Here is a 13,979-nt window from a genome sequence, read left to right as displayed (position 1 = left end):
GAGGTGATGAGAAACAGAGAACCAGAAATTGGAGTGCAAGTAGTCCAAGGTAGTTTTTATTTTAACGGCATATTATGTTCAGTCAATTATCAAGTTAGAGTATTAAACTAGGAATAATTGTTCCGATTTTTTATAGAGGAAGACTCAAACAATGTTTTATCCAGATGTCACATCATTGTTGAGAGAGGAAAGTTCCTCTTTGTCCTCGGAAAGGAGAAGGAAATGGTCAGACATTTTGGGAATACGGCTAATTCACCTTCTTGCCAACAGTTGGATAAGACGATTTAATGTCTGTATAAAAAAGAGGTAGCCATGGCCAGCAGTCAGTTAGCTTAGCTTAGCATAGTCGCAGTTCCAAGCTAAGAAATTATCTTAACCTGTCCCAACTTATTGCTTATCTATTTCAATTCTTCTACAGAATAAATAAACAATTGTCTCAAAATAAAGCAATAAAGCAAGCCTTATCTACAAATTAAGAAGAACATTTAAAAGTGAGTTTTAACTTTTCCTTGAAGATAAAGTTTGGTCATTAGTAGAGATTAATCAAAATATTTCAAACAGGTCAAAACGAGATGCGAGAGGTGTTTGCCAAAACATGTTTCACCTCAGTCTAACAGCAGGATTCAGGGCCTGTGTGACCATCATGTCTGTGACTATCATGTCTGTCTCCCTCTCTCTCTCCCTCTCTCTTCGTGTCTCTTCACCCCTGCCAGCCCCCAATCTAATATCCCTGACCCCCACATTCAGTACATACCAAAGATCAAAGCCTGACAAGACCCCTAAAGAGCACTCTCACTGTTTCCACAATCCTTTAACGTTGCTCAGGTGCTCAGACAGGGAGTACCTGTGCTTGTGTGTGTGTGTGTGTGTGTGTGTGTGTGTGTGTGTGTGTGTGTGTGTGTGTGTGTGTGTGTGTGTGTGTGTGTGTGTTGCTTCCTAAAAAAACAGATTTTTCTTAGTAATCCCTCAAACATGTGGACGAGGCCAGATCGGACAACCTCAAGTCATATCCAGATGTGTTATACGTTTACAAGAATACAAATAAGAGTCTCTTCTTTCCTTTTCCTCTCTTTATCTTTCCCCCCTTTTATTCCAGTTGTCTCCTCCACCTCTGCTTCATACAGAGAGCAGGTTTGACTGCGTGATTTTATTCATGGCGGTTTTCAGGAAGGCATCCTTCACAATAAATCTGTCAACTTTTCACTCGCCAACTCAAAGTCACAAGCTGAATGTGGAAAATCTCCCGTCCTCTCTGTTTGTGGCCAAGGTGAGGCTGCCAGACATTTTATTAGTTTATCTAAAAATTGATCCAGTCTGATGTCTGGCTAAAAGTCAAAAAACTATTTGTTTTAATTTTGCATTTGGCCCCCTCTTGGAAGTCACAAGAGGAACAGTCAGGGGATCAACAGAGTTATCATTTGGGAACATTTGAGAATGTCACTGCAACAGTTTATGAGATGTATCAGACTTTGCTAATCCCAAAGGAGCGTTGCTTTAGACTTTGAATATTTAATCATTGGGCCTTTGCATTAAAAGGCCTCCCTCTCAGTTATACAAAACACTTTGCTGCTGTTATATTGTTTGTACTGTCAGTAATCAGGCATCTGACTTGCTATTTGCCCTTGAAAGCTCAAACTTTAGTCAAGTCAACTTTACTTGAATTTCCTCCGAAATGCTGCTTATAGTTGAAATTGCATACTATGATTGTCTTCTGTTGTCCTTTCATATATTTGTGCTGCAGAGAATACCATACTGTACGGAAAATACATTTTACTGTGCTTGGTTGTGAGTCTGAAATGAACCATCTTTCTATGCAATGATACCTTTTTTATTTACCTATTATGTAATAGGTCTCAAAATGTCGTTCGTATAGATGACGTGAGGAGAGAACCTGAGGCGGACTGAATTAGATAAATAAAGCAGTAGACGGATAATAAGACTCACATATGTGTATATTTAGGAGAAAGAACTAGAGAAGACAAAAAGAAATGCAAACCAAGAGACTCAGTGACCCCATAGAGTCACACACCTGTTAGCTGCCATTTTAGCCCAACAGATGAAACCAGGTTTTCCTCCTCTACCTCCATCTGTGCATCACTAACCCCTTAACCCACAGTCTCTATACCTCCCACAATTTGTCTGTTTTTCATCACCCCCGTCCCTTCATCTGTGCGGCTGCTACACTTGAACAGCAAACGGAGCCAAACAACAACAACAGCCTGCATTGGTTGCAGGAAAGACCCCCCAGGACACGATCATAATCAGGCCACACTGGCCAGCGTATGACCCCACAGCCTGGCTCTCTAGCTGGGTTGAAATAACAAATCCACCCCCTTTGCTGACCCTCCTGTCATGAATCTCTAAATATCTCTGAGCCCCGATAAGCATCTGAGCTCCAGAGTCATATGTGAGAAAAGAAGATGACTGGTGAGAGAGGGTGTCTGGAACGCACACAAACGCTTTAAACATGGCTTTAATTAGTGAGATATTTAAACCAGACTGTTGTTTCTGGATTTAGGCCTCAAATTGCTTTTAGATTATTACCCTACTAATGTCTATACATTCTGAGTTTTGGCACAGAATCAACATGAGGGGTCAAATGCGTAACTCTGAGCTATCCAAATAGTCTGAAGAAAAGTTTCCAAACTCAGGTATTTTTGGACATTTGGTGCATGTGATTGAGGAGAACCACAGCTTGAGGTGAAATCAAGTTCAAAATACAATAAATACAGGGAAACCATAACCTGAGCATGAGAGGATTTGGGGCGCATGATCTTAATCAATTATTTATTAGCAGAGACAATGAATTCTTGCAATGCTGCATACTTTCCTGGAATTCTTGCAACATTTGTTAAATTTAAGTCAATAAACAAGCTAACTTGAAGTTCATGTTGAACATTCAGAGCTGCTTTTGTTCTCTCGGATTAATGTAATTACTGAATAGAAAACAGACGTCTCACAGAAACACGGTTAATAGAATAAAAAAAACACATTACAAACACCAGCCTAAACATACATAAGCAAAGTGATTACACAGATGTGTCATTCAACGACATATAGACGGCTGCTTTCAGTTGTATGTTTTGTGCAAAATGTTGTCAAAATAATACAAACAGGTGTCTATTTTAAACTGCCTTCATTAGCAATGTCAACCTGAACAGGGGAACCATACAAGCTGGACGTTTTACAACAGCTGTTTTTTACAAGCTTAGCTATAGTGGTGGTCTATATTAAATAGAAAAAACAATCACAAAGTAGCTTGGACAAACAAATAATCGGTTTAACCCGTTAAGTTAAAGCTGCATTAACTGATGTTTCGACTAGTTTGGGAAATTTTAAAAACGTACAGACACAACATTGCAATGTTAGCAGACAGTATATAAGTCTATTTTAAAGCACGCTGAGTTTCGATGTAATAAAATGCACAGTTTAGATAAAGCTGCCCTGGCACATGTTGTTGGGTACCATTGGACTTTCAACGCAGTAAAACAGAAACATGTGAAAGAAATGAACTTTGTATAGAGGTCAGTTTTCTTGCCACAACACAACCCTTTAGTGTTTTTCTGATCGGCTCATTCATTTAATTTCATCTGCTGAGTGGAGCAAGAACAGTATGTGTATTAGTCCTCTAACGCAATTACATGATCTAAAAAAAAAGAGTAGGATTGGCTTAATCAAAAACAAGCACATGTTAAATCATGGATTCTTGTTGTTTCAATACATCATGCAGTTGTTTGAGAGCTGCACTGTATGTTAGTAATTATGCTGAGACAGCAGTGGGCATCATAAGACAACACTTACAGAGTCAATGCCACAGTATTCTGAGTTAAAGGTCCCCTATATACTCTTTTTCAACAATACATTATAGGTCTAAGATATAAACAAAACATCTCTCTGAAGTGTTTGGCTCTAAATCCCTACAGATCATTGTAGCATCCCATAACCCCCTCTGTTTCAGCCCTGTTTCAAAAGTACTGATTTTGTGTTTGTAGCTTTAAATGCAAATGAACTGCCAAACTCCAGAATCTCTTTACACAGAGGGGACACATATTTATGTTTAAAAGACATGAAAAAGTGGATTTGGCGTAAAAGGTCACTATAGAATTTGGCATGTGACAAAAGCACTTCTTCAGACCAGTCACGACTCTTCCCATTATGTTTGAATCTGTTCAGTTGTTGGAGGAAGTTGCAAGTTTTGCGTTTTTGGAAATCTGCCTCCCTTAGTTAGTGCTGTAACGCTTGGTCTGGTCCATAGCACTATGTCAATCTAATGTCTTAATCTTAATTCAAACTATTTAAATATTAGGAGGACAAATGTGAGTATTCAGGGTAAAGGCTCTATATTATAATGTTTTTAGTATGTTGATGCATTTGCATATAAACAGCACTTTCTGGTTGAATCTGGTTAAGTGGAGCTAATTTAAACAAGTTTTTAATATACCGTCTGTTAGTTCATTTTTCTTTGTCACACAGCGTCATATTCTGTATCTCTCATTACTTTATATGATTATTAGCTGGCAGACAAATGTAGATAAGAACAAATTGTTTCCTCCAATGCGTTGAAGAAGATGTATGAAGGAAATTGAAAACTGTGTATACAGGCTTTACCACTGCTGTTTTGTTTTTTATCAGGTCAATGTTTTACTCTTCTGATATACAAGTCTTTTGTTTGGTCAATACGGTAAATCTCAGCTGTAGAGATAAGAGCGGCTACACCGTCCTGCAGCTGCACACAGGCGATGATTCACAGTTTGTCCTTCAAAAGCTCCCACTCCCACCAGCACTGTAGACACACAGGTACAAAACTCACACACATGCACACACACATAAGCATACACACACCTTTTCCACTGTGCTGGCAGAAGCAGTTAGTGCTGCATCAGGACCAAAGCTGATGAAAAATGGATGTTCCAAAAATAGCAACAGAAGGAAGCAAGAGAGGAGAATGAGTTCACATATGAGAGGACAAGCATACCTCTTACAGCCCTAAATAAAAAACTTAATGCAAAGCTGAAAACCCCCAATTCAAGGAGAAGGCTCTATATCTGAATGTTTTCCTTCCCAGTGTCCTTTAGAGCCCAGAAAATAATAACTGTTCTTTTTCAGTGTCACTAACACGTCGTAAAACCTGTCTCGGTAAATATCAAGCGTCTTAAACCCGGGTACAAAAGGTGCAATTTAATACACTTCATTCCGTGTCTGGATTTTGAATACCGGTACTTGCAAATATGAGTAGGCCATACTCCAGTCAAGATGCGCAGTTTGATAACGGCCTGTCTCCTGCACCGGCAGTATATTCAAGCAAGTTGAACAACTACACTGACTGTATACATGAAACTGGTTATATCTGCTTCGCATGAGCAATGTGGGATCATGAAAGGGTCATTTGTTTCAGAAAGTGTAAGAAGTGATGCCATGCAAAAAATGCAAAAGCCCAGCAGATTTTCACTCTTGTTTTTGCAGAGTGAAGAGCAAAGAACTAACAGGTGCTTCTTCATACGATAAAAAAAGATGAATCATGGGACTAAAATAGAAGAGGGCGTTAGAAAGTCCAGGCAAGATGGAGGAGCTTGTGATGTAATGGAGGTAAGAGTTATTTTGAGCAGTGTCGCAGCCAGCGCAGACTTAGATAAAAGAGGACATCTGTGCTTAAATTCAGAACATGCAAAAAAAACACAAGACTCTTCATCAGTTGTAATTTGCAGACATTGCTTCAGGGAGTGAATATATAAAAGTCTTGAATCTGAAAACCCTTCTGTTCCATAGACAGGAGGATGGGGCAGAGAGGGGTAGCTCATTTCTATATTATTACGAGAAGTCATTTTGAGACACAAAGTAATTATACTGTGATCAGATTGTGTGCATGATCACAATCTCTATAATGCAAGGAGACATTTCCTTGTTTATTATTCTGTTCTGAGGGCCTTCAAACCTCCTTTGACACAACAAACTGAAGCAGGTGAAGCCATAAAGAAAGGCAGTGCATTGAGGATGCTGATGTGGCAGAATCTCCCGATCATAATGATGGATTAGGACAGAGCAGCAGTAAACGTCCCTGTTGGGCCGGGAACAGGCCTCCCATATTCAATAACAAATCTTTACTGCAGGACAATGCTTCCAGGGAGGAAATCCCCTCCTGACACCTCCACCATCAACACCAGAGGGGGGCCCTTGCACAGGATGGTCATGTGTGTTTGTGCAACGCGGAAGTTCATCTCACTGGTAACTTCTAAATTGAATTAAAAGCAAACTTTCCAATTTGTGTTAACGCTATTCCCGACAAATCTTCAATTTAACCGGGGACCAACCACAAACACGTCAATATGTGAAACAGTCTTGCTTTCTTTAATCTCTAAGGCAACTCTTAAAGTCTCTGTTTGTACCTGAGGCTTTAAAAAAAAAACATTAAACCAAGAGTCTGTCTGGAAAGAAAAGAAATAGGAAATATACGAAGAAAAACATATTTAGATTTGTTGTTCTCTAAATCATTTCAACACCCCTCAGATTTATGTTGCTAACATGACCCACAGGTTGGGACCTTCTGCCCTAAATCACAGGAATGAAGATGAAATATGGCAATTTATGGTCTGACTGCATACCTACAAAATGGATGTCATGTGGAGTCATGGGTTAAAATAACATTTTTGGGACTTTTGAGACATCAAAGTGGAAAATAATTAGATTTGGACAGCATTCTCTGATGCGGTTGTACAAACTGACAACAACAAAACCAACAACAACAACAACAACAACAACAACCAGGTTTCAAAGCAAAACAGCAACATGTATGTGTAGTAAATATATTAAACGTCATGGTTTTTAGTGTGGTCAGTCTTCTTGTTTTTATTATTTGTGAGATGAATGAAAAAAAAACCTGCAGTTTCGAAAAATAATGGGTAACAGCAGAAAGAATTATCTGGGAACCGCTCACAGACACAGTAAACACAACAAACAAAAATCCCCTAAGATTATGTAACATTTTGATGTTGTTGCCATTTGGGGATTTGATATTGCCATGTGAACTCATTATTAGATCCAAGTATTGGAGTGAAGTCTAATTTGTAGGGGCAAAGAGGCGAGAGGAACAAAGGATTTCCTTTTTTTCACATCCTCAACCCCGCGTCTGTTTTCTACTGGCAGTGAATTTGAGAGATAAGAGATAGGAAGCAGCATTAGAGGGATTAATTCACAACAAAAAACGATTTTCTGTTACTCTTCAAAAGGACAAGAAATTTGATTTGATTTCGCAGAAAAAAATCATCATCATGGGAAGTTCATTATCCGATGTCTATAATAGTTTATTATAGACTTAGCTTTTATTTTCCACAATAAGCAAAGATTTGATGATAAAAAATGCTTCTATGCGGATATTTTGTCCCATCATTTTCTCTTTCCCTTATAACAACTCCACAATAAACAAACTTTAAGATTTACAAAACCCAGCGGAGTTGAGCAGAGTTTGGATTTTCTTTTGTTTACATTTTGGTAAGAGGAGTTCCCATACCTCCACCTTTAACACACACATTCAAAAACACTACTGCCTATCCTGATGCTTTTTTTTGTACCTGGGCCCATTTTCAACCCAACTTCTGTCATCAGGGTCCTTTTAAAATCAGGCAGGAGGGAGGACTGGGGGAACAATCGGCTGATTCATCTCTTCATGTCACTCTGGCAGGTTCCTCTCTCACTCATTCTTTTTTCCCTCTCTCTGGGCTCTACACCTCTTCCCCTGCCCACCCAAAACGCTTCCCTCCCCCCTGCTCCCCTGTTGGTTCCTTCCTCTTGCACACAGGGGCCCCCAGCTTGTCCCCGTCCCGGGCCATCCTCAATGGATTCTCTGTTTGACCCCTCCCGTCTCTCTCTCTCTCTCTCTCTCTCTCTCTCTCTCTCTCTCTCTCTCTCTCTCTCTCTCTCTCTCTCTCTCTCTCTCTCTCTCTCTCTCTCTCTCTCTCTCTCTCTCTCTCTCTGTCTCTCTCTGTCTCTCTCTGTCTCTCTCTCTCTCTCTCTCTGCTTGACAAGATAATCAAAGCCACAGCAGCATCTGATCAGCTGCGGCTCATTATCCAGGAACGCACCAGCCTTAATCAGCACACATGACATTACATAACATGCTGTGGGATCATTGGAGTCATGTGATGCATGTCTCATGTTCAGGTGGATATTTGAGCTGTGTGTTTGTTGATTTGTGGAGGTAATGGAAAACAATGATCCCTACTATTCTGCACAGTTTCTATCATATTCTGTTTCTATTATATTCTATTTACTTGTACTATTTTATTGGTTTTATTGTGTTGCACTGTTGGAGGAACCTGTGGACACCTAAGATGTCCATTGTCATAACAACACTGTAGCTATGCACACATGACGATAAATGCCTTGAAACTTGAAACCTACCGTAGTTTCATAACAGTGTCCAGTTGCAGGTAATAATAATGGTCCCAAATAAAATTCGTAAGCCAGTTTTGTCTTAAGGTGTTTAGGGTGCTGTGGATGGGAAATCACGTTTTTAATTGAACATAAATCTTTGGAGAGGACAACTAAAATGCATGCAACAAAATCTTCTTTAAATGTAGAGAAAACCGTGAAATCTGTTTACATACAAACTAATAAAACTCATATTATTGAAACTCATTCAGAAATCTAAACCTAATAACAAAAGCTGATTAAGGCCAAATTGGCATAATCATATCATGATGTATTTAGTCATGCAGGACATTATAGCTATAGAGGTCGTGGGAAAAGGCAATATTTTGGGTATGAAAGCAACATTTGTCCAATATTTAGATGACCTAAAATATTTTTTAGCAATATAACAATGTTTTGTGGGACAAGGTCACAACATAACAACCTGAATAGACCAAACTGTAGTATGATCTTAATGTGATTATTGTGATAACACTTGTGAGGTTGACGGAGAAAGAAAGGTATGAGGAAGCAGGTCAGTGGTCAAGAGAGACGGAGACACTGCTAAATTCCTCTGAGGAGTGAGGGGAATATTTATCAAGCACGAAGTGTCCATCTGCTTCAACACAGCACACACTGTCACCAGACACCCCACCCCCCTTCCATAAAACACACCATCTATAATTTATAAACCATTTGTCACATGACATCAATGTCTACATTTACCTTTTAATGCGACAATGATCGCAAAATCTGTTTTTATCTTAAATATAAGTGTATCATTTACAGAGAGAACATGGCACAGTTTAATCTGCATTTGTCTGTCCCCCTTCTCTTTCTCAGTACTCTATCTGCAGAAAATACCCCCTACGAGTGATTTGCTATTGCATAAGTAAATATAAGATGATTAATTATTTATTAAAAGGGTCACAAGCCAAACAGGTTGAGAGCCAATGGTTTAATCTCTGGTGAGTTTAATTATGAAGGAGTAGATGGTCTCTGCATGGACGTGCAATCATTTTGTTTACTGGTTTGGAGAACTGGCGTATTTATCGTACAAATTAAGCAAATGAATGAAATGTACCCGAGAAATCCCCGAGCCTTTGCGTCAACAACCATTTTTTATTGCTTTAATTAAAAAAAGGAAATTCCAGTATGCGCAACAATAAAATATGACAGTGGCTGTTATTTAAGCCGGGATCAGCCGAGGACAGCACAGTCATTGTTTAACAACCTCACAATCATTAACAGCTACATGCTACCTGGAGAGACACAGTTTCAGTGGCAGAAACGTAGGTCTAAGCACACTAACTGTATGTATCCATTTCAGCTGAAATGTCAAAGCACGAACTCGCAGATTAAAACATTTAATATCACACATTCCAGCGCCAGTGGTCAAATATGAGAGCAAACACTGCCTCTGCGATTATACCTGCGATAACAGCTCAAAGCTTAACAAAACATACACACAGTGGAGTCAATTCATGCCAGCATATAAAAACACAAGCAAAATCACATCTTTAAGAAAGAAAAATGGTGAACAGATGTAGCTTTGATTCAACTCTTGACCGAATGTTAAAACCCTCTGGGCTTTCTGTCTCACTTTCTGTCTCCCTCAGTGTCATTCGACCTTTCTGCTGACCTTTAAGATCAGAGATGAGCCACCAAATCTGACCTGGTGACCTATGGCCCACAAAAAAAGTCAATAAAGCCAATAACTTATATGAGGCGTGAACAGAGCAGGTGGCAAGACATGCATAGTCATTAGTATGCTCTTTCCAAACATTCATTCACACAACGCTGAGCAAATGTGCACCAAGGTAACAGTGCAGTCGGCAAGGTGCTCAGATGAAGGCAGCTGCACCACAACATGGTGCAGAGCACAGGAAACGAAAAAGCAAATGTACTCTTACAAGTATGATTTTAGTTGTTGCATCATTCCAAATAAGCATTAAAGAAGTTTATAATCTGGTATTCTTTATAATCTCAGGGTCCTGTGCTGCTACTGGGACTGGTTGACAGCTGTTTATGGTGTCAGATCACACATATAGGCTGGAAATGTGCCTATTTTAACCTATTATTCATTCATTGTTTGTCAAACTCTGGTGGTATGAGGTCAAAATGCTCAACTTTAATTGATTTTATGTAAATAAATGAGGTTGGGACTACCGACTGGTAGCAGAGGGTGGGACTTAGTAAAAATGTACTATTATAGATGGAAGTGTTAGAGAGGAAGTAGGTGGTTATTGTGATGCAATGAGGTTTTAAATTATTCATAATTATGGGACTTTTATAATATCAACTTGATATCACACAGGGTATAAAATTGTTGTTTATTTGCACACGTTACTTTCATTTTTTGTTAATGATTTCAATATGTTTTTTGCAATTTTCATGACTCTTCAACTTAAGCCGAATGTAACCATTTTTTTTCTGCCCAGAGTTTAACAATTTTCTTCTTTTTTAATCCTTCAAAACATCGTTAACATTTCTACCTTGTTTTATACTTCAAATATATGCAAATGTCAACAATCCTCTTAAGATTTATTTGAAAAGGAAAATATGTCTATATATAAAATATTTTAAAAATATATGCTTTTCATTTAGTGGGGAAAATATTGTTAAACCATTATTCTTTGATCAACCAAAACATAAACTATAATGCATGATAAAAATAAATGCAGTCACATGAACACTTGTTATTGTCAATGTGCTGCCGTCTAACTAAATACAGCTTCACTGCTCATGTGCTTGGCCCAAAAGCTCCAAAACTATAAAAAAAAATGAAATACAAGACTGTTCATGACTCAGACTGAGCCCAGGTGGCATTTCTGCACCGGGCTGAGCTGGTTTAGTTTTATTACTGCGGGACTGCAGACAACACGACCCATTACTCAGCACAAAAAAAAACCGCGTCAGGCGCACATGGAGGCTGCAGCACGTTACTGATGCGCAGGGGGAAGGGGGGGAGGGGCGGTGAAGACAGGTATGTTTGCAAACAAAGACGTAAACTATAAAAAAATAACTTACAACAGATACCAGGAAACAGAATAAACGCCAGGTAATTTACTTATATGCCCTTTAGATGCTGGTTTGAACACTTTGCACGAAGGTTTAGGAAACACTCACAGGGATAAGATTAGAAAATACAAATAAAAGCCTTAGTTTGCGCTCTACCTTGCTGTCGGTGACGCTGCTCCTTTCCTGGAGCACAGACCCCTCCGCAGTGAGATCCCCGCCGGAGGCTGAGGCTGAAGCTGGGGCATCTTCCTGGCTCTTCCCGTCCCGCGGCACTGAGCTCTCTGCTCCCATGGCGCACAATCACAATAAGGTGAACTTAGGTCTCTAAAAAACTAACAGCAGCCCTCAAAGATGGCACGACTGTGTTACAGCAAGCAGCAAGTATCCAAAGCGTCCAAATGACGAGCTATACAGTGCTGCTCCGCCCCGGGGTTGCCTTGATCTGGAGTGATGTGAAGTATGAGGACCAGCTAACTCTGTCAGGACGCCCGCACCTCCCCTCAGTATCACATGGCACGCCTTGCAGCATCAGAGACGGTGCTGATGGAGGACAGAGTGAGAGAAGAGGAAGGCGGTTCATAAAGAAAATGAAACCTTTAACGCCTGAAGCATCGTGTATTCGCGATAACAGGAATAATATGTATCTTGAGGGATTCAACTGAGCGGTTATACAGTGAATACAGTGAGTGGAGGAAGAAAGCCTGCACATTTTAGAGGGATCCCTTGCCAACATAAAAACATGTAATGCCAGATTAGAGTAATAAAAGGCATTGCACGTGAGAGACGTGCTCTGTGTATTAAAAGAGTATAAAATACAAGTCATTATATGGGATTTGGTAGCAGGGGTATCCAGGTAAAAGTCCTGCAGTTGTGCAGGTATAACTTATTTTGAGTGTTTGCACATAAGACACTTGTACTTAACTTTACTTAATTTAAAATGGGAATCAGATGATGTTTGTATGTATTCTTAGCAGAATAAAGGTTTTTTGAACAAAATAATAGATGGCCTTGCAGTGCATTGAATAATTAGTTGTGGTCATTAGACCACAGGACACAGGTAAAACAATAAGGATATTTCATACAAAATGATCACCATGAATCAAGACTTGTATCAAGACTTTTTATTCAAAACAAAATCACATTAAGCCAATTTCTTAGCCTAATAAAATGTTATTAAATTATGGTAAAGCTACTTTTATATTCATGTTTGATCACTTCCATCCCCCCCTCTTTCCACGCAACACACAGACTCAAACATTGTTGTTGGTATATAGCTGTGGTGTCTCTGCTGCTCATATGGAGATGATGTTTAGGTTTAGTTAATTGCACGGTGAGCCATTATACCATTTTGTTTGGAATTAAAAAAACGCACAAATTACAACCTCAGTGTTCAAAGCCAAGTTCACACAGGTCCATACTCTGAGGGTCTCTGCAGACAAACACACTGAGACAACACTAACAAACATGATATCACATTATAGGAGGTGGTAATGTTGTAAATCGGTGCATTGACCTGAAAGTCACTATAAAAACATTGTTTACATATGTTGGGGAGAAAATGTTATCTTGAGTCAGACTTAAATCATAATTCATCATCGTTATGGCCTATTATGCACTCTCAGAATCAGGTGTATTGCCAAGTTGTCTTTCACATGCAAGGAATTTGCTACAGTGGGGTTAACATAGACAAAATTAACAACATTAACATAGATAAATAAAAGCAAGTATTACAAAAATCAAGAAACATAGGCTAGTAATAAATAACACAACAATAATAAATATATATATATATAGTAAGATATGTCAGCTTTTTAATGAAAGAACTCTGCGGTTGATCTCAATCTCAATCTGTATAGCACATTTAAAACAACCTCAGTTTACCAAAGTGCTCTAGGGAACAAATATAAAATAACACAATAGGAGTAAAATAATAAAACAATAATTAAAAACAAGATAAAAAGCACAATAACTAGAAACATATAAAAACACATACAAATATCAAAATGTTGTGTTCAACTAGTATTAAAAGCCAGTGCAAAGAGGTGAGTTTATAGTTGGTAGTACATATAAACTTCCAAAGAAGTGCATTGATGTGACACATTCATCACTGGCCACTGTTTGTATAGAAATGTTGACAAGTAATGTATGTGCAGTTCACACAAATTTGACTATTTGACATATAACTCTTTGACTGCCTGAGGACTTGATGCCATGTTGTGATCTGGACAGAGTGGATTTAGCTAGCCTACTTGAGATGAGTTACTAAAGACTTTACTTGACTTGTCTTTAAAAAAATTAATATTCTTCAATTTTTGTTTACGACCAGGTAAAACCGCGGAAACCAAATCTGATACATAGTAACGTGAGTTGGGTTTAAAGATAACACGTTTTAACAAAGTTAAAGTTTAAAAAGCAGCGAGTTTACAAGTTTGTGCCCCACTCCTCTTCCAAGGCGCAATTAGCTTGTTAGCATAGCTTTCTAGATGCGAAGTCCCTCCCTTTCCGGTGGACCTCGATGGGACATTATTTCGGAAAAATTATGTATTGAAGTCAAT

The 13,979-nt window shown here is 38.8% G+C and overlaps 1 protein-coding gene across 1 annotated transcript in view; it reads right to left on the bottom strand.

Annotated features, from left to right (window-relative positions):
• The window catches only part of akap12b (A kinase (PRKA) anchor protein 12b), a 40,018-nt gene extending 28,067 nt beyond the window's left edge, over positions 1 to 11,951 (bottom strand). Inside the window, exon 1 of the mRNA XM_010793632.1 lies at positions 11,581 to 11,951. Within this exon, the coding sequence (XP_010791934.1) occupies positions 11,581 to 11,715 (135 nt within the window). The 5' untranslated portion in view covers positions 11,716 to 11,951. The remainder of the gene's footprint in view (positions 1 to 11,580) is intronic.
• Between the last annotated feature and the right edge of the window lie 2,028 nt (positions 11,952 to 13,979).

The sequence above is a fragment of the Notothenia coriiceps genome, unplaced genomic scaffold, assembly GCF_000735185.1.
Source record: "Notothenia coriiceps isolate Sejong01 unplaced genomic scaffold, NC01 NC01_scaffold00037244, whole genome shotgun sequence".
In the NCBI taxonomy this organism is placed as follows: domain Eukaryota; kingdom Metazoa; phylum Chordata; class Actinopteri; order Perciformes; family Nototheniidae; genus Notothenia; species Notothenia coriiceps.
This window is presented reverse-complemented; position numbering and strand designations above follow the sequence as displayed.